The sequence below is a fragment of the Muntiacus reevesi genome, chromosome 4 (assembly GCF_963930625.1).
Source record: "Muntiacus reevesi chromosome 4, mMunRee1.1, whole genome shotgun sequence".
In the NCBI taxonomy this organism is placed as follows: domain Eukaryota; kingdom Metazoa; phylum Chordata; class Mammalia; order Artiodactyla; family Cervidae; genus Muntiacus; species Muntiacus reevesi.
Window position 1 is genome coordinate 7356579 of NC_089252.1, and position 24143 is coordinate 7380721.

The 24143-nt window shown below is 43.8% G+C and overlaps 1 protein-coding gene and 1 pseudogene across 3 annotated transcripts in view; both read left to right on the forward strand.

The window, feature by feature from the left end:
• RTTN (rotatin) overlaps nt 1–23923 on the forward strand; it is a 120389-nt gene extending 96466 nt beyond the window's left edge. For all 3 annotated transcript variants that reach the window (XM_065932312.1, XM_065932314.1, XM_065932313.1), the window contains exons 38-49: nt 1612–1765; nt 2787–2924; nt 3238–3455; nt 3972–4077; nt 5035–5132; nt 6843–6920; nt 10273–10399; nt 11421–11623; nt 14774–15041; nt 21178–21281; nt 22289–22358; nt 23440–23923. In XM_065932312.1, coding sequence (XP_065788384.1) covers nt 1612–1765; nt 2787–2924; nt 3238–3455; nt 3972–4077; nt 5035–5132; nt 6843–6920; nt 10273–10399; nt 11421–11623; nt 14774–15041; nt 21178–21281; nt 22289–22358; nt 23440–23525 — 1650 coding nt within the window. In that variant the 3' untranslated portion in view covers nt 23526–23923. The remainder of the gene's footprint in view (nt 1–1611; nt 1766–2786; nt 2925–3237; nt 3456–3971; nt 4078–5034; nt 5133–6842; nt 6921–10272; nt 10400–11420; nt 11624–14773; nt 15042–21177; nt 21282–22288; nt 22359–23439) is intronic.
• Nucleotides 17095–19683, forward strand: LOC136167641 (glycine cleavage system H protein, mitochondrial pseudogene; annotated as a pseudogene).
• Nucleotides 23924–24143: the final 220 nt, after the last annotated feature.

Genomic DNA, 24143 nt, shown 5'->3' on the forward strand with positions numbered 1-24143 from the left:
GTGTGGAAAGAATCAGGAGGATGGGTGATACCTCAGCAAAAGCCTCATCGAGGTGAGATGTGAGCAGAGCTGAGGAGACAGGCTGTGGGTGGGGAGGCAGAGCGTGTGGCAGAACTCTGCGGGGAACAGAGGCATGAGGTGCTGAAGCTGGGGGTCTCTTGGTCTGGCTTTTTTTTTTGTTTTTGAAGAAAGAATTTCAAACATTAAAAAAAAAAGATAGTTGCTTTATGAACTATCATAGTGGTAGCTGACTGAATCTTCGATATGGTAGTTCACGGGAGAATCTGACAGCTCAGGCGTTCTCGCTCTGGCTTCCTGCTGGCTCTCCCCTCCCCTGGACTGTCTGGTCATGGTCACACCACAAGTGCAGAGGGCAGACTCACTGTAACTGCAGTGGTGTGGCATAGCAAGGGGTCAGGAAATGCTTCACAGCGATAAGGAAATTAAATGTCACCAGCTGCTTGCATTTCACCCGATAGGAAAAACGTAGAGCCACCTGTACTTTTGTGTAAAATGTGTCCACAGATTAGATAAAGAGAGTACCTTTCATCCAGAGAAGTAGGACAGAAGAACTCTTTGGAAGCAGTCTGACACCATTCACCATAGAGGCACTTCATGTTGTTTAGTCGCCAAGTTATATCTGCATCTTTTGCAACCCCATGGACTATCACCTGCCAGGCTCCTCTGTCCGTGGGATTTTCCAGGCAAGAATACTGGAGTGGGTTGCCGTTTCCTTCCCCAGGGGATCTTCCCGACCCAGGGAGCAAACCTGTGTCTCCTGCATCGGCAGGTGGATTCTTTACGCCTCAACAAATGGCTGGCAGCCCCTGACTCTGAGAATAATGTGGGAGGAAAAACTGGGAGTGTGTGTGTGTGCACACGTGTACAGAAAGAGGCACCAGAATGTATCTGTGAAGTTCATCTCTATGGGTTGTCGCGTTGCTTGGGCATGGTAGAGAGATGTCATCAGAGTTTGTTCTTTAATTATTACATGTCCAGAGAATTTTTTTTTTTAAGTATTTTTGCCCATTAATACTTCTTACAGTATTTGTATCAACCAACATTCCAGAGGTGGTTTTATTGGTAATTTTAGGGAGGATTTAATTGTTCTTTTCAAACTAAGAATAGTATTTTTATGCTGAAGGATAGTTGAGGGCAAACATTGGACATGTTTTCATTTTATTTGTAGCAATCACTAGGCTGTTAGGCTGACTTCTCCCACCCCTCAATTGTACACCTTGAAGAATATGTTATAATCTTTCTTTACAAAATTGTAGAGCTTTGGACTGCCTTTTTTGCTTCTTCCACAGTTTAGCTACTTGAAAACCATAAAGGCTTTCTCTCTCTAAATAGAATTCAGAATTTGGCTTTGAAAATGATGTTTTGTTTGGTATAATTATAGTTGACACTGTTAATGTGACCGTTAATGACATGCTTGTGAGAAAAATAATGCTTTGTCTGCAGTGTGTTAATTTTAGGTCTTTTAAAATTATGATGAATATTTTATGACTTTTTTTATTAACTTGTATTATAAAGAAGTGACACTTCATCACTGAGATGAGCTTTTCATATGATATGCTTTATTTTTACTGTATCTCCTCTTTGGAGCAGGTGTCCTTTCTCCTAGAATACCTGTCCTCCTTATCCCAGCTTCTGCAGTCATGTTTATTGGTGGATCCTGACCTTGTGATTCAGGATGAGCTTCTGAAACCTCTTATCCCTAACATCATCCGAGTTCTCACCCTATGCACCAAAGATATATTAGGTGAGCTTTATTTATTTATTTATCTTAAAATTTATTTATTTATTTTAATTGGAGGCTAATTGCTTTACAATATTGTAGTGGTTTTGCCATACACTGACATGAATAAGCCATAGGTGTACATGTATTCCCCATCCTGAACCCCCCTCTCACCTTCCTCCTCTGTGAGCTTTATTTTTATTTAAATTTTTTTGTTGTCGTTGTTTAGAAGTAAAGTAAATAATGTAATTTTGCACCAGGTATTCAGATCAAGGTCACATTTTGGGTTGTTCTTTGCTAGTGTTTTTGGAAGACTTTTCTTAAAGTGTCTTACAGGTTGGATATTTTAAGTGGCTACAGGAGACTGTTTGAGGCAAGTACGCAGTGTAATGAAGGACCATTCACCAATGCTGTCATTTTAAATAAGGGTAAAGTTCTTTATGTAATGTTAGAAAGTACAGTGAGTGTTAGATGTTAATTATTCTTATAAGCTATAACTAAATAACAAGTATGAGTCCAGAATATAATATCAGAAATTTCCAAAGGTCTGCAATTCTTAAAAAATATACTCTAATGAAATGTTGAATATAGACCTTACTAGTGGGGAAAACTAAAGCAACATAGCTTCTTTCTCAAAATTAAAATATGATAGTTGTCTGAAAGAGTTTATAATGAAGTAATCATTGATTTGGTAATTCTCTTTGCCCATTAGCTCATTCTTGTTTAGTCCTTTGCGTTTGTGGCTTTGCAGGTTTTGGGTCTGGTAGGTGAAGTGGCTTACGACGCCCAGCAAAGGCAGTCTGCAGTCTCATCAGCACTGCGTTACCCCAGTGCTGGGGGAGCAGTAGTTACTTAGGTGCAGGTTTGACAAGTGGCAGTGATGTCCGCATGAGCTAACAAGGTTACACCATGCATTCTCTAAGAGAATAGGGTGAGACCCCCCCCGCCCCAGGGAGCAAGAGGTGATTTTTACGTTACTTTTCAAAAGGCTCTTTTTCTTCTTTGTGTTAGTAAGTCGAAACATTTTGATTGATGTTTTTTACAGATGTAGAGTTAACGTCAGCTTTTTATCAGACGTGGACTCATCTGTTCAACCTTCTGGCCACACTGTTGAGGCGAGCTGGCCCTGCCTCTTTCCCATCTGTTACCATGAGTCTGGCCCGGTCCTGGGCAGCGGTGATCGGTAAGGAGATGGTCTTGCTGGGCTCGGGGTGGTTTTGCTCATAAAATTAAGATAATCCCTTATTTACACACACTCACACATTCTTATAAACAGGAACCTGTATAAAAAGAACAAAATGAAAATGAAATCAATTCCTTGATCAGTAGGTTGTCTTGGTACTATTTAATTTACCTTTAAACACTGCAGTTATTGTTGTGCTAATAAACTTCATTAGCATTAAAACACCTATAAACTTTGTTGCTCAAATAAATTTGACTCACTTCTTTAATTTTGAAGATGTTTCCAGTCATTCATACATGAAATTATCTTTCAGATACATTCTGCAGGTGTGCACGTTTGTCTGCCACAAGCCCCACTCTGTATACCGCCAGCCTGCAGTTCCTTTCTATTCTCTTGACCGAAGAAGCAAAAAGGCGTCTCCAAGATAAGGATAAAACAAGCTTATGCCACAGTCCAACAGTGGTTTCACTTCTTGACAAAACCCAGGAAAGTCAGAATTCTCTGGAACGACTTACTGAAGTAATTCTTCAGGTTAGTGGTTCTTGATTTTTTTAAATTTGGTTTAGTTTTTAAATAATTGATTTTCAGTCTTGGTTTTCTAAGAATTTTATTCAATCATTCGAATTAAAAAGCAATGCTTATTACAACCATTTAAATAACAGAAGAAAGGAGGAATTTGATAATCGTTCTCCAGTTCTTCTGTTTTCTAAGGGGCCTTTTAAATAAATTACATGTATGTACATGTATTCCCCTGTGAATTTGATTAAGTGCTTAAACTTGCTGTATGTTAATACTCAGCATAGCTTTTTTCTTTAGAGGTGAGTCTTTGAGAATGATTTTCAGTCTTCTCCATATTATAGATTTTTTTATTCAGTCTCGTCCACACAGAACATTGTCAAATCTTAAAGATTTATTAAATTCTAGTGGATTTCATGAAGTAGTTGAAAACTAATGATAGCTCTTAAGTAGAATCCACCTTTTCATTCATAAGTGTTTTGCTACAGCTTAAGTTTTTCTCGAAGGCAGTTTGATTTGCATTCTTTGCAGTGCTATGAAGGAAAAACCTCCAAAGATGTCCTGAAGAGGGTCGCTGTGAACGCACTGATGTCACTTCTGGCCGTCAGCAGAAGAGCACAGAGACATGCGCTGAAGGGTGAGCCACCTGACGCCTCAGCTGTTTTTAACTTGTATATTTTACCGCCTGTTTATTTTAGGTGTGAAGAACTTAAAATCGTAGTGTCACTGAAAAGAAGTTTTTTTCCCCCATACAGAAACATAGTAAACATACTTTGCTATTTTAAAAAATTTTCTGTGAAGCATTCCATAGTTTTATTTGCAAAGCAGAAATAGGGACACGGATGTAGAGAGCAAACATGTGGAAACCACAGGAGGCAGGGGGTGGGGAGAGCTGGGAGACGGGCTGACACGCGGACCCCGCCGCGTCCAAGCAGACGGCTGGGGAGGGCCTGCTGCACTGCACAGGGGCGCCCCTCGGCCCCCGGTGGGGCCTGAGCGGGGAGGGGGCCAGACGTGCGTTTCTGTCAGAGCACAAGATGACACATGTGGGCTACTCTGTGTGCAGTGAGTCTTTCTCTAGAGTCTATTAAATCTTAGAGAAGTTCTTTAACGTAACATACCACTCAGTTTCGTAATAATCACATGTTAACCACAAGCACATGTTGCACACACAAAGAAAACATGTAGTTTCAATAGGAATAATAACCACCTTAGATGATCCTATATTTTCATATAAATTTCCCTCTGGGGTGTTGTAATTTCTCATCCAGATTCAGGGAACCACAGGTGTTTGAGATGAAAGAGAATATCAAGTCCACTGATTTCAGTTGTAACTTTGCTACTGAAACTCCACACGCCTCCAACATAAATGAGATGTGTGAAGAGTAGTACTAAGTTGAAAACAAGTGGGTTTTAGCATTTTAGTTCTCCTGTGTTTTTTCCCTCTGGTTCATTAATGTCTCACTGAAAATGTGAAAATAGAATTGGTTAGACGCAGAAAATATCATTTTTTGAGAAATTTGATTGTTGAATATAGTTTTTACTTGTTTGGAAATATAGTAACTTTCTGACTCTTCTGGACCTTGTCTTCCAGCCCATCTCGTAGACAGCTGCGTGGGGCAGATGAAGCACATTCATGCTCAGCTGAACCTGGGTGCTCTGAAGCCGGGGAGGGCAGCGCTGAAGAAAAAGGTCAGTGAGTTCTCAGACTCTGGGAGGCAGGGGTCACCATCTCTCAAGTCCTTGTGCTCATAAATGACACCCATGTTTGGTTGAAGTGAGTGTTTTAGAGGAAAGGTACAGCCACATAAATTAATGGGATTTCTACATTAGCAGGTTTGCGTTGGGATTTATTTGTATGTGTGTGCACCTTATTTCTCACTTGAAGATCTTTAAGTGAGATTTATATATGATATGTTGTTGTTTTAAGCCTTTTGGAATGTGTAAGATACATTTTTATTCTACAGAAAGAATATCTTTCTCTCATAGGTTCTCTAGAAATAGAATAACTTAGTAAGTGTTTTCTATATGGCAGGCACTGTGCTGAACACTTCATATTTACTCTCCACTGCTCACTCATGACAGTAATCACAGAACCAGTAATGGGTAAAGCCCGTGTTTGCCCCGGGTCTGGGCAGTTGCGGAGCTGTTGTTCCTAATGTCAGTTCATTTCCTTCTCAGTGAGTTCTTAGCGTCTCTTTTTAGCACTGAGTCTGCTGGACTCGTGACAGGCTGCATGTTCACTGTCAACTTGATGTAACATAGGTTTTTAAGGAAACTGTATTTTATATCACAGTAACTTTGGTTTATAACACTGTATCAGTTTCATCTATACTGCATGACCTCTGTTTCTGTGCACACTATACCTACTCATCACCAAAAGTTTAGCTTCCATCCATCACCAAACAGCCGACTCCCTCCACCACTTTGCCCTCCGCCTCATCCCCTCCTTCCTGGTCACCACTCCTTTGCTCTCTGTGTCTATGTGGATTTTTGTTTTTTTGATTCTGATTTGGTTTGTTCATTTATTTTTTTGTTTGTTTTTTAAAATATTCCACATATGAGTCTAATCATGTAGCACTTGTCTTTCTCTGTCTGACTTATTTAACTTAGCATAATACCCTCAAAATTCATCCCTGTTGTTGCGAATTGCAAGATTTTTCTGTGGCTGACTAATATTCCATTGTATATATACACCGCATTTTTTTAATCCATCATCTGTCAGTAGTCCTTTAGATTATTTCCATTATCTCAACTATTGAAAATAACAGTTTTTATATAATAGCAGTGGTTAATAATAATAACTATGGTTAAAAAGATCTGACAAAAAGCTTTTCCTCTGACAAAAGCTTACTGAGGAAGTGAATATGTGTGTGTATTTATAAACATATCTGCATAATATATCTAAGACCATTATTACAGCAGTCTGTATGATGACTTACTTCTATTTCATCTAATAACAAACCAAGAAGAAGCCTTATTTAATCATTTTATTGGTCTAGGTGCTTATATGTTGTCAGTTTCTTTTCTTGCATCTCTCCTTTTTTCTCTTGTGTAAAGGCCCTTTACTTCATCATTGAGAAAGTCAGCCAATACCTGATACGATTGAAAACCAGCCAGTACGTGCTTTACTTTATTGAGATGAAATATGGAGCTTGTCGTATATCTCAGTCCCTCTGTGCCTGATAGAACAGAAGTAGCTTTTTTGTGGTTGGTGCGCTTCTCGAGACATGGTCATCTTTCAGAGATCGTTAGCCTGTCAGTCCGCCCAAGCCGTGGTGGTCAGGCCTGGAAAGAGCATAGCTGTGGTGCCGCGTGACCCAAGGGAGAAGGAACTATTGTATGCAAAAGTGGAAGATGCCATTGTTGTTCACATCTTTCAACTGCTTTTTGTTTAAACAGGAGGATGGTTTTATTAAAGAATTAAGCATTGCCATGCAGCTCCTAAGAAACTGTCTTTATCAGAATGAAGAATGCAAAGTAAGTAGAGCTCCTTCTCAGTTTTGAAAGCAGCGTTGTTGTGAAACAGTTTAAATTTCATGTGAGATAATTGGGAAACTGAAAAGCTCTTTGAAGTTTCCTTAGACGCACGGTTGATTGGTTCATACGCTCAGTGTTGATTTCAGAAAAGAACGCACCTAATCTTACCGTTGCTCGTCAGCCCTGATTGACATTTCTTGTTCATGTCAGCATTTTAACTTTATCCCTGAAACTTTGACTTCAGGCAGCTAAAGCAAACTTGAGTCTCTTTTTACCTACTGTTAGCCATTTCATTTTTTTTTTAAATTTAATTTTAACTAAGATGGCATGAATGACTGTGTATGTCTTCTAGGCAGGATTTTTTTCTGCCTAGGCAGTTGTTAGGCAGTTGCCTAGGCACCCGTCCACGAGGAGGTGTCCATACGCACAGGAAAGATGAGGATGTCTCCTGCTTTGGAGGAGAGATGGTATTGCTATGTTGATGTCAGGGAGGTTCTTCAGTCCCAGCTCTGCTGTTCTCGGGGCCCCTGGCACATCCCTTCTGTCGGGACCCTCAAGATGTTTTGCTCCGTCTGTGAGCATTGGTGCTGTCTTTTTACACAGCCATTGGTGCTCTTACATAGAACACAGTGTCTGGAACACTTTGATTTGCTTTGTCACAGTGATGTGACACTTCTGAAGCACTAACCTCCACACAGAATTATTGTGGAAAATGAGTAAGTCAAAGATAACTTATGGAAGTTTTCTTTTTTAAAAAAATTTTCCCACGTCTTTTTAAACTTTTTATTTTGTTTTGGGGCATAGCTGATTAACAATGTTGTGATAATTTCAGATGAACAGGGAAGGGACTCAGCCATATGTATAAATGTATCCAATTCTCCCCCAAACTCCCCTCCCATCCAGGCTGCCATATCACTTTGAGCAGAGTTCCATGTTCTATGCAGTATTACCTCTTTCGTTATTTTACCTGTGATAAAACTGGAAAAAGTATACTATATCTTAGGAAATGAATGTTTGGAGCACATATTCCTTAAACCATATAAAATAATTTACTTAGGACACATGCCTAACAGTTTACATTTCAAAACAATTTCATGGGAGTTAAGTATTGGTGTGTCTCATTAGTGATGTCATTTACTCAGTGTGATGGTGTCCTTGCAGCTGGATGCAGTTAGCGTTCATGCGTGACATCCCCCTCAGGCAGCACTCCAGCACACTTCCCAGGTGGCCTCTGCCTGTAGATTCATGAGATGCTGGCCTGGGTTCCGGGTATAAAGGTAGTGCTCACACTTGTAACACATTAGCCAGCTATGAAAGCGTAATCTCTCAACAGGTCAAAGCATGTGTGCATTTCCAAGTTGCTTAATAACGAATAAATCCAAAGAAGAATATTCACATGACTCTTGAGGATAAACATAGTTCTGTGGGACAGAGAGCCTTAATTTCTTTTCCTGTTCCAGCTTACCTGAGGGGTGTCACACACTCCCAGTACTAAGTTTTGGTCACTTTTATGATGACCCAGCAAGTCATCCACGCCCAGGCCACCCTGGTGTCGGTAAACGTGTGACAATGAGGAGCTTTCATACTGGGATGAGCCCAGGGCTGGTGAGGGTTAGGGGTGGGGATGGTGCTGGTCAGACAGGATGTGGTGAGACCTTAGTCATGGCGAGGAGAACGGGGAGGGAGGAGCGGACTTGAGGATCCGAGGGATGAAGAGATGTAGAATGACTTCCAGGCTCAAGTTTAACGCAGACGTGAGTCGCAGAGCAGAATGTAGGCGTGAGTGATGCTCACGTGGGGTCCGCCCGTCTCAGTGCGGGGTCTGTGGGACATCAGGGTGGAGCACGGCCGGCAGTCAGTGGGTCATGTGGGCCTGGGGCTCTGAGGAGCAGCACAGACTGGGGCGTCTTAGGAGTTAGCGCTGGATAGAGGTGTTTGTATCCGTGTCTGTTTTTGAAATTTCCCAGTAGAGTATGTAGTGAAAGCCTAGGTCATATCCTCAGGAAATGCAACTATTTAAAAATGAGACTGTGTAGGGAATGCTGGAGAGTTTGGAGGTAATCAAGGATAGAGGGGCTGCATGAAAATTAAGAAAAAAGCGCCTTTAATAGATGCCACAGTGCCTGAGGGTTTGGCAGCTACAAAGGTAGGAACAGTTTTACCAGCATCATCAGATCAGAAAAGAAATTGAAGATTAAATAATGGCTGGGAAATGACAGCACGGAGCTTGGTTATGAAAAGCATCATTTGTAATTGAGAATATGTAGCTGTAAAGGAAGCTAGCCTTTATGTTGACTTCTTCTAACAGGTAGCGCTTAAGTATAGCCAAACGTGAGCAAATCGAGGACTAGTTATTAAAGAGAGGAAGAAACGACCTCCTAGATGAACTCAGAGCCCTGAGGAGGCAGCGGTCTCTGTCTAGGACACAGATGGACAGATCAGTGCTGCCAGAAGGACTCTGGGTCCTCCCTACCAGGAGGGAAGGAGCAATGGGACGAGACCCAGATGTGCTGTGTGGAGTTGAGGAGGAGCTCATCCCTGCCCGGCTCTGTCTTCTCCGAGAGACAGCAAATGTGGTTGTCCACTGTGGTCATGGGGCTGCCTCCAGGCTCGTGGAGAGTGGGGAGCAAGGGTAACAGCGTTGGGAACAACTCGCCTCTCTCTTCCTGCGTGAAGTTGTGAGGGCATTGTACAAATGCCCACGTGTGTATGCATGCGTCGGTCTACAAACTGCCTAGTCAGTCTCTTCATGAAGAAATTGCTGCTTGCTGCGAATAGTTATATTTTAACCATAATACTGTCCCAGTGATCTTCATAAGAAAATCTAAGTTCCTTAAGAATTATTGAGATAGCACAATATTTTGACTGAATTTTGCCATATTCAACTGATTTAAAAGCAGTGATCTGATCTACCTGGCCACGCACACTAGGTACGTATATGCACACAGGGAAAGAGCGGGCAGGGAGGACTCGGAGTTGGTCAGCATGTTTCCTTAACCAGAGAATCCCTTTTCCTAACTGTATCACAGCATTTGCAAGGGCTCATTCAGTGCTGCAAGATGTCACTGTTTTGCTTGGTGTACGTGTTCAGAAGCTGGTTTTCTACATTTCTTACCTAAGTTGTATGTCCTGGTCACCCCAATATTGGAGGGACTTCCTGAGACTGTGGGGCTCATGGTCACGGCAGTCCTGGCTGCAGGGTGCTGAACCTACCCATGAGATTCTGTTCTCCAGTCAGAACAAAGTGAATTCTGTTTTTGTCTCCTGTGTTGGTGAAGATGTTTTGGCTTTGATTTTTGTTTATATTTTCACTGTTCAGACTAACGCCGCCTTGCCTCTTTTCCCGCCCCAGGAGGCGGCTCTGGACGCCCACCTGGTCCCTGTCCTGCACGCGCTCTGGCCTTGGCTCTTGATGGATGACTCACTGATGCAGGTTGCGCTGCAGCTGCTGTGTGTCTACACTGCGAATTTCCCAAATGGTAAATTGAGCCCAATGATGCCTTTCAGCTATGTACTAAAGTACTAGTGTTGTTAAGATGGAAAAATGAATATACATTTCGAAATGTTTCTTCCACTTATTTCAAGGGTGTATTGGTTAGAGGTATGCTTTCCTGTAGGGATTAAAGAGTGAATGGTTGTTTTAAGTATCTATTTGATAAGATAGAAGAATCATCAGACAGCTCAGGGCTTAGAGGGAGAAACTGTCCTGATGATACAGCAGGAGAACAGTGGATATAATAGGAGAATTGGGAGAGGGAAAAGTGTGATGGAAGACCTTAAAAACCAAGTAAAGGTTAAGCTTTTATAGATTCTAGAGCAGGAGGCTGGTGTGATGACAGGTGGTCCTGGGGTCGGGTGGCTTTCACTCACGCCTCTGACAGGCGTTTTATTGAGCGCCTCCCATGGGCCCTGTTGTTAGTGGCCGGCAGCTGAGAGTGAGAAAGGCGGGTAGGCGCCGACTTGGGAAGGGAGGCGAAACTGAAAACACTCTCTGAGCAGAAGAAAGGGGGGCCTGCAGGCAGTATGCACTTCCTGTGTACACTCAGGGGCATGGAGTTGAGGTTTAAGCCAGCAAGTCTGGGGTTCGCCTGCTTTTTCTAGCAAATTCAGCAGCTCAGCAGTTGGCTTTTCCAAATATCAGAAGACAAAAGGGAGCATAACTGGGGACAGTACACAGCCCGTGTCGTCACTGCTGTGCCGAGGGTGGCTTACTCCTGAGTCTGACCTCGGCCTCTGCTCTGGAGCCACCCGTCCTCGTGGCATTTGTCCTCCAGCCCCCGGATTATCGTGTTCCTCGATTTTTCCTTCTGTAAAACGGAGGCAGTAGCCATGGTGCTTTCGGTGCTTTATTGAGGTCGCCAGCCCCTCAGCCCGTCAGGTCACCAGCACCGGCCTTTGGGTTAACGGCCGCGTCCTTAAACACGCGCACGAGCTCCCCACGCAGGTAGTTGAGCCAAAGCTCAAAGCTGAGCCATCTTGTGACGGCTGCTGTTTCTGAAGGTTGCAGCTCCCTCTGCTGGTCGAGTTCCGGACAGCATCCTGTTCAAGCCGCGCACCGAGGGGCCCCCGGCAGCTCCCTGATGCTGTGTATCCTGAAGATGGCTGCCCAGGTGCCTCCAGAGAACACGGCCGTTCAGCAGACAGTGTTCATGATTCTTTCAAACCTGGCCTTGTCTCATGACTGTAAAGGGGTAATTCAGAAAGTGAGTATTACACTCGCCTTCCTGTCATAGAAAAGAGACTCCGTAAAATACCTCTACCACCCAGGACATATGTGAAAAGTCTAGAATTCAGTTTTTAGGGGAACTTATGATTTCAAGCATTTTATTTTAAAGAATTGTAAAGAGATTGTTGGGTTCACTATGTTTATTGATACATGAAAAGTGACGGAAACTAGAATATGATCGTATCGTTTCCTTTTAATTTATCTTCTTAGCTTTTGGATTGTATTTTCTCTCTCTCAGAAATGCTAGTTTTAGAAAGGCAGCTGTATTACATCTGTCTGAGGTCATAAGAGTAGTATGTGCTGTGTTTAGTCACTCTGTAATGTCTGACTCTTTGTGATCCCTTGAACTGTAGCCCACCAGGCTCCTCTGTCCATGGGGATTCTCCAGGCAGGAATACTGGAGTGCGTTACCATGCCCACCTCCAGGGGATCTCCCCAACCCAGGGATCAAACTCCGGTCTCCCGCATTTCAGGCGGATTCTTTACTCTCTGAGCCCCCAAGGAAGCCCAAAAGTAATATATTGGTCTCTAAACAGACCAGATTGAGAAGTGATGGTTTCAGTTCAATTTACATTATCAAATGAATTTTGAAATTGCAACGCTCTTTCCCCAAGTTAGACCTAACTTCATTATGACACAGGTGATTTTTCAATCGTCTGGGACTCCTGTGCCAAAACTTGAATTCTTATTGCTGGTTTTAACTTAGGGTACTTTAAAGGAGGCTGACTGGTTTAAACAAAGTCTACTACACATGTTCAGTTAGACTGTATTTAGATGTATATAAACAGAATCCCTGGTTTGGAAGATCCCTGCCAAGACAAATTGAAAAAGTTGACAGTTATCATAAGAATTGAGCCCCCTCTTCCTCTGTTGTATCATCACCCCAACCACCCCCCTCAAAAAAAAAAAAAAATACACTTTGAGTACAGTCGCTAAATAAAGAAAGTCTTACCAAAGAAAGATCTTTTCTCAGTGATATGTTGTGCTAACTCAGCATTGGTTCATGAGTCTCATTGATCATTTTCAAGAATTTTGCAGTCCAGCTGACATCATCGTGGTATCTTGAAATCAGCCATGGTGGGAATGTTCCCTCCATGGAAATCAAGGACCTACTGCTTCAACCTCAGCTGTTTATTTACTAGCACATGGCTGGATATCTGGTCATGTGTATACGTGTGACTATCCTGGACTGAATTTTTGTGGTTGCCATCCTTCCACATGTGTGAGAGCACAGCCTGGCGGTGGGGAGACAGTGCTTTCTGCCACTTCCTTATGGAGAGCATGTTGGAAGGAAGCGAAGTAAGGATTTCCAAGTGGAACGTAAGCTCTATTCTTGGATCTGGCGTGTGACTGAACTGGTGCTTATTCTCTTTAAAAAGCTTCACTCAAAAAATGTTTAGGTTAAACAAAATGCTTTCTAAAGTATTTCAACTCCCAATCTCTGATCTGGCTGCTGAACTTCAGCATACTCTGATACCGGTGCGATCAGGCTCTGCTCCAGGTAGAGATCAGTCAGGTTTTTTCCCTCTGCTGCTCTGTCACGACAAGCCCTAGACACTTGGTTACACCTCCCGTAACTCTTCTGTAATTATCAGAAAGCATCCCGAGTGCTGTTATGTAATTGAGATTCTGAAACCTCTGTGTTGTGTCTACCGTGGCATGTCTCTCCACACCCTCACCAGGGTGGGTGTCATCTGCAAAGGTCTGTGTGTGCACGCTTGGTCTCTCAGTCGTTCTGACTCCTTGCGACCCCATGGACTGCAGCCCTCCAGGCTCCTCTGTCCATGCAATTCTCTAGGCAAGAATAACAGAGTGGGTTGCCATTTCCAACTCTAGGGGATGTTCCTGACCCAGGGATTAAACCTGCATCTCTAGTGTCTCCTGCATTGGCTGGCAGATTCTTTACAGGTCTTTAGTCCCAGCAAAAAGAGCGAATGCCCTGAGCTTATTTATGATTAAAACTCTGCCATGTATTTTTATCACTGTTGTCAGCTCCAGGTCTCCAAGGCCACAGCAGAGCCTGGCTGAATGGGAAAGGCAAGGGTGAATCTAAACAGCCTTCGTTTGGGTGAGAGGGAGCAGACGTGAGTGATGGCTGCAGGACAGAACGGGGTGTGGTTTGACCGTTCCCTTGGTGCTTGGGTAGGGTGGCTAAGGCTCCTGTAGCTCGTTTTGTTCTTGCACTCAGAGTCCTTTTACATAAAAGTGCTAAGTTTATTTTATAGATTCACGCCAAAATCTTGATGTAGGTGTAGGGGAACCCAAGAAATAAGCCCAAGTAGATTGTTAAACAGGAAGAGAGATGGGTATGCTGGAGAGTTGTGAAAGCTAATGTTCCTGTTTCTGAACCCTGATCAGAATGCTCGTCTGACTGGTTCCCGTGCTGTCCCAGGCTGCTTCTTGATGACACTTTTATGCTTTCTTTCCTGTTGCGTATAGATTATTCTAGGCAGTAAGTTACTGTCTTTCACATAGTCCAGGGTTTGGTGTGGTTTATGGGAGGGGCTTTATTTGGAGGTTGAAATGACTCTTACAGTTAAGTAATGGAGCTTTTTCATCTCAGTTTACAAGAGTGACACGTAGCCATAACAAATCGTCAGTGATGATAAGCGGCTGGGGTAAAGTGGATATGAGATAAACCCACAGATTAAAAAGCAACAACACTTGTAGCTATAAAGATTCAAATAGCCTTGGTACTACTAGAGTTATAGACTGGTGTCCAGACTGACTGAAGTTTTGTTTCTCTTGCTCTGATAGCTCTCAATGAGTAGCAAAGTTGCCAGAAGGCAGACAGAATGAGAAAAACCCAAGAAGCCTGAAACAGTCCCCAAACTGACTGATCAATCCTAAATAACTGAGTTGACTAGTTGCTTTATCCATTGTCAGGGATTGATTAGTAGGAATTAAAATTTGAGCACTATTTTGTCCTCCTTTACTTTTTCAGTTCTATTTGGAAACAGTGTCGATGGATTATTGGGAAGGTATTGGGAGGAAGGAGAAATTAAAATTTCTGAAATTTAAAGGAAAACAGGAACAGAATGCTAGTTAATTGATCTCTGTGGGACTCTGAAAGTAATGCAAAGACTCAGGGAGAAAGTAAAGTAACATCCTCCCCATTTATCCACAGAGTAACTTCTTGCAGAACTTTCTGTCTCTGACGTTGCCGAAAGGGGGAAACAAACATTTGAGTAACCTGAGCGTGCTCTGGCTGAAGCTGCTCCTGAACATGTCCTTCGAAGAGGACGGGCAGCAGGTGATCCTGCGGCTGGACGGCTGTCTAGACCTGCTCACGGAGATGAGCAGATTCAAGCACAAGAGCAGCCTCTGCATCCCCCTTCTTATTTTCCATAACATCTGCTTCAGTCCTGCCAACAAGCCCAAGATCCTGGCTAATGGTGAGTCTTCCTGTGCACCGCATGAATCCACCGATACACGTGCGTATCCACACGGCGTTCCGTTCAGGTTAAAGCAGAGTAGTTTTATACACAATCTGCCTGCCTGGTGTTCATTCAGCACCAGCCATGTTCAGGGCACTGCCAGAGGCAGAGGCTGTAGGAGCGGATAGGGCTTGAGTCCTGCCCGGCGCTCACGGGTCACCCCACAAGGGCCATGCGGGGCGTAGGAGGCAGCAGCTGGGCGAGTTAGGGCCCCTCTCCTTCCCCCCTCTCTCCTCCTGGTCCTCTGACTCTTGCGCCTTTGGGCAGGCACGGCCCCGCCCTTGGAGCATTTCCAGACCAGCCTGCCTGCGTGGTTGGTGATCCCCACGCCCGCCTCCTGCTTCCCCCACCTTCTCTCTCTCTGCCCCCTTCCCCCATTTTATTTTCCTCCGGAGCATCACCATCAGCTGATACGCTGTGTTCAGTGTACATCCGTGCATTCCTCCTCTGCCCACACTAGAGCAGAAGGTCTCACAGCTCAGGAGGTTGCTGTCTCTTTCGCTGCATGTACCCGGGCAGCTACGATCATGCCTGTCATAAGCAGGCCCCCGGGAGGCACGTGAGATGGAGAGAGAGAGCAGGCCGCAGAGTTGAGGACCCGGGAGCGCAGGGTGACAGGAGCCCCACAGCGGCCTCACTCCCTGCCCTCGGGACAGACGGGGGCGAGGATCGGTGAGGACTCAGAGATTTTGAAACAGAGGGAGAAATGGAACGCTCTGTTTCTGCAGCCATGCGCTGTCCCTGTGAGGAGCGTGTGAATTTCAGGCTTTATAAAGAGACATCTTACCATGAGAAAAAGTAGAGGGGAGGTGGACTCTAGACTCCACATATCTGGCGCTGGCCGCCAGGCCCTCGGGTGCTGCTTCTCTGGGTCCAGTTTCTTCATCTGCAAAAGAACCCCTCCTTTCCTGGCTTTAGTAGGATCAGTTTTAACACATAAAGTGTCCAGCCCTGTCTGTGGAACATGGTAGGTGCTCCAGATGTTTTAATTCTCTTTTCTTGGCATGTCTTCCACTTAATCTTTTCTTAGAAATGTTTTTCTACGAAACACGGAATTTCCCAAATGGAAAGCTGCTTATATTACTGTGTATAGTCATGATTCTATTTTTCTGATGATAATTATTGAATTGTTAGAAATTCAGGGAACAATTTTAGAAGCTCAGCCAGCCTTTAACTTACCTGAATTAACTGTCACCTCCTTTCCCTGGGAGGGGTCGAGGAGGGGGCTCAGGGGCTTTGTTTCCAGGTTTCTACCCTCCTTCACTGTGTCCCCCTCTGTCCTCATGTTGCTGAAACGAGGGTAACAGTAGGACCCTACCTCATGGTAGGCACTGAGAGGCACCTGGGAGGCACCTGTCCCCGTCCGCGGTCTCCTGTTAGCATCAGCTTTCTCAGGAGAAGTTTCTCCTTTGGGGACCAAAGACTGTTTCTTCTTTGCAGTTTTATTGTTGAGAGGGTCAGGAAGAAGTCAGGCTGTAGGGAGCTGAAGGAGAGAAGCCTGCATCTTCCATTTCTGGATCACTCAGGATTTATTTTTAAGCATTCCTTGCATCAGCAGTGTTCTCTCCACCATGAGCTTGAAGAAGGGGCCTCCCCAGCCCCACGGACGTGAGATGAGGGCCTCCAAGGTGGCTGGGAGGCAGTGACTCTGCAGTTTCTCCATGGATGTGTCCCAGGCGCGGCCTCCATTTCCACCAGGGGATCCAGAGGAAGGAAGGAGCTTGGCCAAGTTAGGCGGCTGGGAGATCTCCCCAGCAAGGCCGCGTGACTGACAGCAGCCGCCAGCATCCGGTTTCGGTTTAGGCGGTCTGGAGTGGAGTGGGCAGTGGGGCTCGGCTCTGCTTTGAACAGATCCCGAGGGCGCCTTGTTTCTGGTCATGTCCGGCCAGGTCTCCTCCGAACAAAACAAAAACGTGCCAGATAAAATATGTTAAAATTCGCCTTAAAAAAATCAAATAACTGAAGATAGTGGGAAACTTCCAGGTCAATTTTGATCTAGCCTGTGCCCAGGATGGTAAGAAGTCTGGAGAAGTTTCTTCCGCTCCAAGGACATTGGCAAGCTCGTGTGCTCGGGCTTTGGTCCAGGAGTACTGAACCAGAAGGGGACGGTCCTCGGGGACAGACTCTCTCAAGTCTTACGGGCCATCCTGCAGATATTAAGCTGGAATCTCAGATAACTAACCTCTTGGAAAAAGGTGAAAGTGAAAGTCGCTCAGTCGAGTCCGACTTTTTGTGACCACATGGACTATACAGTCCATGGAATTCTCCAGGCCAGAATACTGGAGTTGGTAACATTTCCCTTCTCCAGGGGAATCTTCCTAACCCAGGGAGGGATCAAACCCACATCTCCCGCATTGCAGGCGGATTCTTTACCAGCTGAGCCACAAGGGAAGAAGGTGAATCAGAATTAAATTGGTGCCCTGAGCCTCATCCAGGCAGCAATAAAGAAAAACAGGTGCCACGCAGACCCCCCCTCATAGCTCTTCAGCCCAGAGACGCATAGACAGGTGGCCCGTGACCTTGGTGGGAGCTGCGCCTCAGTGGAACTGCCCTCTTATGGGGAGGACAGGTTCATCCTGGGCCTCAGGGAACCTCCACAAACAGTCTTTCAGAAGCATCAGCCGATTCACAGTTAAAGATGACCAGGCATGTCAGGAAAACGGCAGCGTGAAAGAGCAACAGCAGGAGCATAACACCAGCTTACCTGCCTGGACCTCAGATGTAGGGATTGTGAAACACAGATTTGCAAACAACTTTAATGATGCCACGTTTAGATAAGCAAACACAAGCTTGGAAGTATTTGCAGGGAATAAGAAACTGAAAAATTGAAAGATGTGAAAAAAGAAGCAAACAGAACTTCACTGTTGAGTATGATAATATCAGCCCCTTACAGGTGTTTAAATGTAAATTAATTAAGATACGCAATTCATTTATCACACTAGCTGCAGGTGGCTATTGGCTATCTTACTAGACTGCAGACATATAAGTATTTCCATCCTAGTGGGAAGTTCTTTGGACCGGAGACTGTTACAGAACCTCAATAGCCAAAATTAAAAACTCAGTATACATGTCTGGCAGCAAGTTGGGTGTAGTGGAGGAGAAAATTTAAGCATTCAAGGACAGGATAGATCAGGAAACAATATCCAGAATGTAGCACAGAGAGCTGAAAAAGGTGAAAAAAGATTAAAAGAATAAAGGGTTATGGAAAAAAAAAGCTCAGTGACAGAGTGGATACACTGGGCAGTCTGATTGCATGTGCATTCAAATCCTCGCAGAAAAGGGGAAGAGAGAGAAAGTGTTAGAGGCAGCTATCACTAAACATTTCAAGAACTGTTTTCATCAGACACTATTCTACAGATTCAGGAGACTCAGATAATTCCAAGCAGATAAATAAAAATCACATCTCTTCCCTTGAGATTATTTATATGTTTCTGTGAGAGTTCACTTCGTACCTCTTGGTTAAACTTAAAAATGTTTTATATGTTTTTTTGTGTGTGTGCATGTTACATTTCACAGTAAAATGTGATTTTTTTTTTTAATCTACTTCCATTATCAGAGGGGGCACTACATGAATTGTCCTATATATGTACTTTCTTTAAAAAATGTAAGAGATAGTAACTGGTCAGAGGAGTTGTATCAGCTTATTTAGACCACGGGTTATATGTTTTGGGGGTTTGCTGCGAAGTGTGAAAATGTCCCTGGCTGGTACTCAGATGGGGAACGCAGAACTCACCCTCCCATCTGATGCTGTTCCCTAAGGGTCTGCCCCGCATCCCCTCCCATGATGAATTTCACCAGAGCGCTGTCTTTGTAGGCTGGCTCTGGGAGGTTATGGTGCAGGAGAGGCAGAGCGCGCAGAGCCCGTGGTCAAGCAGGAGGGGTGGGTGGCGGGAGGCGGCAGCACCCACAGAGCCTTCCGCCCCGTCTGTCCCCTGGCTGCACAGAGTTCACTTTATGGAGCAGCTTTTTATTTATTTTTTCCTAGAGAAGATTTTACATTTCTTAAAATGTCTTTAAAAATTCTAGGCCCCGCTCCGCCCCGCCGGCCGGGGTGCTCTAGGTGCCGCGCCGAGCCCCTCTGCACCCGTGCGAACGTGGCGCTGCAAGCGGTGCGGAGCGTGCGGGCTGCGGTCGGCAGTCTGCGCGCCATCTCGGCACCCAGCGCGCCCTGCTCGCCGCTGCCAAGGGGACTGCGGGCGGGTGCGGTCCGGGCACTGCGCACCGGCCCTGCTCTGCTGTCGGTGCGGAAATTCACAGAAAAACACGAACGGGTAACAACAGAAAACGGTGTTGGAACAGTGGGAATCAGCAATTTTGCTCAGGAAGCTTTGGGAGATGTTGTTTACTGTAGTCTGCCTGACGTTGGGACAAAGTTGAACAAACAAGAGGAGTTTGGTGCTTTGGAAAGTGTGAAAGCTGCTAGTGAACTCTATTCCCCTCTATCAGGAGAAGTAACTGAAATTAATACAGCTCTAGCAGAAAATCCAGGACTTGTGAAGATGGTTGGCTGATCAAGATGACATTCAGTAACCCTTCAGAACTAGATGAACTAATGAGTGAAGCAGCATATGAAAAATACATAAAATCTATTGAGGAATGAAAATGGAACCCCTAAATAAACTACTTTGAAACAACTTAATCTAGCATAGTTGTCTTAAATTAGTGGTTGATAGATATTTAAAAAGCAACTTTTAGCAAAAGAAGCTACTTGTAACAATGTTTCCTGAAGAAAATATCCCTTAACTTTCTAATGCCTTCAAATAAACACTGTGTATCTTTTCCACAGCATCCTTTGATTTTTAGGCTAGGCTCCAGTTATAATATTCAGAATTCCTGAAATTATCTCTGATAAAACTAATTATAAAAATTATGTAATTCAAGGATAACATGGTTATCTTATACCTTATATGACATTGTAACTTGCTTACAGCTATCCTTGGATTTGGGTCAAAATGATCTTCCCACTAGAAATAACTGCCAGTGGAGAAAAGTTTGTTAGTTGTATAGTGTCCAGTGAAGAATATTACTGTCTTAATTTTGCAATATACTGTGTTTGCTGGTGCTATTTTTATACAGTGAAGCAACAGCCTTGCAGGAGAATAAACAATTTAATAATAAAATATTCAACTTCTTAAAAAAAAAGTCTTTAAAAATTCTAGATAGGATCACTTAATTAGCATTCTTGTTTGCTTTCATTATGGGATCTTTCATCCAGCTAGTGTTCATGGAGCCCCTACAGTAAACTTGCTCTGTGAATATTCGCCAGTGAGCAGATTCTACACAGACTCTGCCCTCAGCATGCACAGGGAGAGAGTTCCCAATAAGAAGTGTTTCACCCCTAAGAATGCATTATGTCTTGGAAATCACTCATTTTAGAGGGAAAATAATTTGATCGAGTTAAGTAATAAAATGGGTTTCTGTATTGCTCTGAAACTCTTGGACAGTCTTCTTGGGGCTAGACATCTTTACTTTAAAGGAGGAGGCTGCTGTAGATAATCTGTAAGTCTTGACTCCATACTCTGGCTAGCTTTGCTCCAAGAGGGTGTATCTTATATGTTATGTCTTTAAATAACCTCATACACACACACACACACACACACACACACACACACACACACACACACAAATACCTTTGAAATGCTTAGTCCTTTCTTGAAAGGCTTAGCTAATATGGTATTTCTTGATTATTTTTAATAGTAGCCCATGCTATTGATATGTTCGTATAATGTCTTTATAATTTTTTGTAAAAGCAAGTTCTGTTTTCCTCCATGTGAAAATGTCAGCTGTGATTGAATAGCTCATTAATAAGCTCATTGTGTAATTGCTTATTTCTGCCCTGTCGTTGTCTTTAAAGGAGTGTGGCTTTGTTGAATTAGGGCCAAAAAAGTTAAGCATCCACTGCTTCTGTGGTTCTGCACCTGTTCTAAAAACAGTTTATTTTGGGGTTGTCCTCCCACATACCACGTGATGTAAAAGACTGTTTTTGCCAACTTCGTATGTATTGGATGGGGGAAGCGTGGGTATCTTTGACTGGTCTGAGATGTGAATGCTGCTGTCTGCGCCTGACCCTTTTTTTAAATGTGTTTATTGTTAGAGAAAGTCGTAGGTGTGCTCGCTGCCTGTCTGGAAAGTGAGAATCCAAACGCTCAGAGGATTGGAGCAGCCGCACTGTGGGCTCTCATTCACAATTACCAGAAGGTCAGTTGTTAAAATCATTGTCCCCGGGGGGCAAAATCCAAGCTTCTCGAGATGTCTCGGAACGTCAGAGGAGTGTCAGCAAGGAAAAAATGGAAGTCAAAGGCAGTGTTGCCTTTGTGCGTTCACACCATTACTAAACCGTTGGTTGGACTCTTTCATGTTATCATTTCCATAGGAGGGGTCTCAGTCCAAGTGTCTCTCTTGAGTGAATTCTCCCTTGTTAATAGAACTAGATTTGCCACATTCGTGCAGCGTTAGTATGAATCGTTTTTTCTAAAAGATGTGTCCAGGAGAAATGCATCTTGACATCCAGTCAGACAGTGAATTTTTATCCAGTTGTGGGATTCGCTTTTCTCCCGGACATGTCATCGCTGAGTTTTGAAGTCCGCGCGCTTGTCACAGGGCCAGCCCCGTGAGAGTGGCAGGCAGGTTCTCTGGCCTCAGCTCTCCTGATGGCAGGCACCTCACTCCTCAGAGAGATACCTGCGCGTCCCTGGCGGCTAGATGGTGTCCCCAGGTGGTGCTCGGGCAGCCGGCCAGCCCCGCGCAGGGCCCGCCCTCCCTGCCGGCTGGGTCAGCGCACGGGGGACAGAGGCCACTCCTGTCCCCGGCTCCCCTGGCGCCCAGGGCCCAGCACACGCTCGGGAGCTTTGGAGCCCCTCAGGAAATACTTGAGCAACTGACCAGCTGCTCATATTCCATATTGTTGACCTGAAATCTGAGGCTTGAGGGAATAATGAAACACTGAAGCTAAGATTGCATAGCTGAAAACAGCAAATGGAGGCTGGGGGAGAGGTGGGGGAGCGAGAGGAAAGGAAGCGCGCGGGAGGCAGAGGAAGAGCCCGGATGGACGGGGAGGGCGTGGGGACAGCGGGCCGGGCCGGGCTCTCGGCGGCTCCCTTCTCTTCTGCAGCGCCTCCAGGGGCGCGGCGTTAGTACTGTGCCGTCCTCATTCTTAAGCACGCGGGACTAAACCTGATTGATGGATGGCTCTGTATTATCTCTAGGCAAAAACAACTTTGAAAAATCCATCAATAAAGAGAAGAGTGGAAGAAGCATATTCCTTAGCGAAGAAAAGTAAGTTTTATTACTAAGCAGATTATAGTTAAACTTGAAATCTATACAGACTTCCCTGATTAATAAAGTATTTGGACAGTTCACAGCAAAGTGGCAGTTTCCTACACGGATGTTTTACACTGACATCTGAGGGGCTTTTTTGTGAAAGCATTCTGAGGATGCAAACTTCTTTGTGAAGGCATTGGAAAGTGGGCCAGTATTTGGTCCATGCTTTTCACTGTAAATATTTTTTTTCAGTAATAAAATGCTGTAGTGGATGGGAATATTTGAGACAGTAGTTTCTCAAGACATGTCAGTGGTCTTTCTCTCGGTCATTTTTTTTCTTGTACCAAATTTCTTTCTGCCAAATGGCTACCACTGCTCCAGTGTGTTCTCAGGTGATAAGAGTTGGGCCCAATTAAAATTGACCTTGAACAGAAAACCTTGATCCAACCTCAGGGAGCTGAATTACAGTCTTCCAAGAATAGATCCCATTGTCCCTACACCCACTCAGCCCTGTGATGTGATCATGGTATGAGGCAGGGTTTTCCTCTCAAAGGGCATTTTTCATTTTAAGTGACACCAGTTTTCAACAAGCTTTATTCTCTAAACCTTTTTTCTGTTAAGACACTGAACTGTCTTTCCTGTTTGTTCTGTGTCTATTGGTTATTAATTTGTGTTTTTATAAAGTGTGATTTTTTTTTTTTTTGCAAGTGGTTCGGTTGTGGGGTTTTGGTTTTTTTCCTAGCTGTGACTGCGAGTTTCTGTTGGTAGTGAATAACTGAGTTTTTGTGTTAGGGATGGTACATAAAAAAGCAAGACATTCATGTGGGCTTATAGGTAATAGTGTCCATTATGGGGGTATATTATTTTTGATTTATATTCTTTGGTTAAACCATTAAGTAAAGTTAAACTTCACAGTATCTTAATGTTTAAAATATATTTTAAATATTAAATTTAAAAATATTCTTATAGTGTTATCACATTAAGAGTTGAGATGGAACTGGAAGCCACACACAGTCCTGTCCACATGTGTTAGTGAGTGTGTCTGCTGCCCAGGGCAGTGCTGAAGTGTAATAAACTTGCTCTTCTGTGCCCGCAGCTTTCTCAGACTCAGAAGAAACCCCTCTCAGTGCCTATTATTTGAAATGTCTTGAAAACCTTGTGCAGCAGCTTAACTCTTCTTGAACGCCCTGAGGTGCTCTGCCCCGAAGCAGGCAGCTGCTGGAGGTGAGCCAGCCTGGAAGCAAGTTGTGTGTAGACCGGTCCCCGCAGACATGCTGAGCCTCCGCAACAAGAGACGTAGCGAGTCCTGGGAACACAAGCATTTTTACCTTTTTCTATGCAGTGTGTTTTGTAAAAATCTTATTTATCAGTTATTTAATAAAATATTTTTAGTAACTGAAAATTGACTAATAATTTCTGTGTGCAGGTTTTTATCAGTCCCATGAATATAAATTTTAGGAATGGGAAGAAGACATTGTGTTCTGATTTCCTTTTTTAAAAAAAATTTTATGTAAAATTTGGCTCATGTCAATACAAATCCTTATTTTTCAAAACATACACATCAGTGAGGGGATATTTGTAGTAAATGTGTTTAGTTTGGTGAGTAGCTTCTTCTTGCAATTTTTAGTGATATTAACTCCTTTCCATATGATTTATAAATGTGTTATATTTTATTATTTTCACCTTTCAACTTCTGAAATGCTGTATAGTAAAAAAAAAAAAAAAAAAAGGAAGAAGTGGAATGTATGGTCATTTACACCTGGATTCAAATTCTGTCTCAGCTCAGAACATCATGAAGAA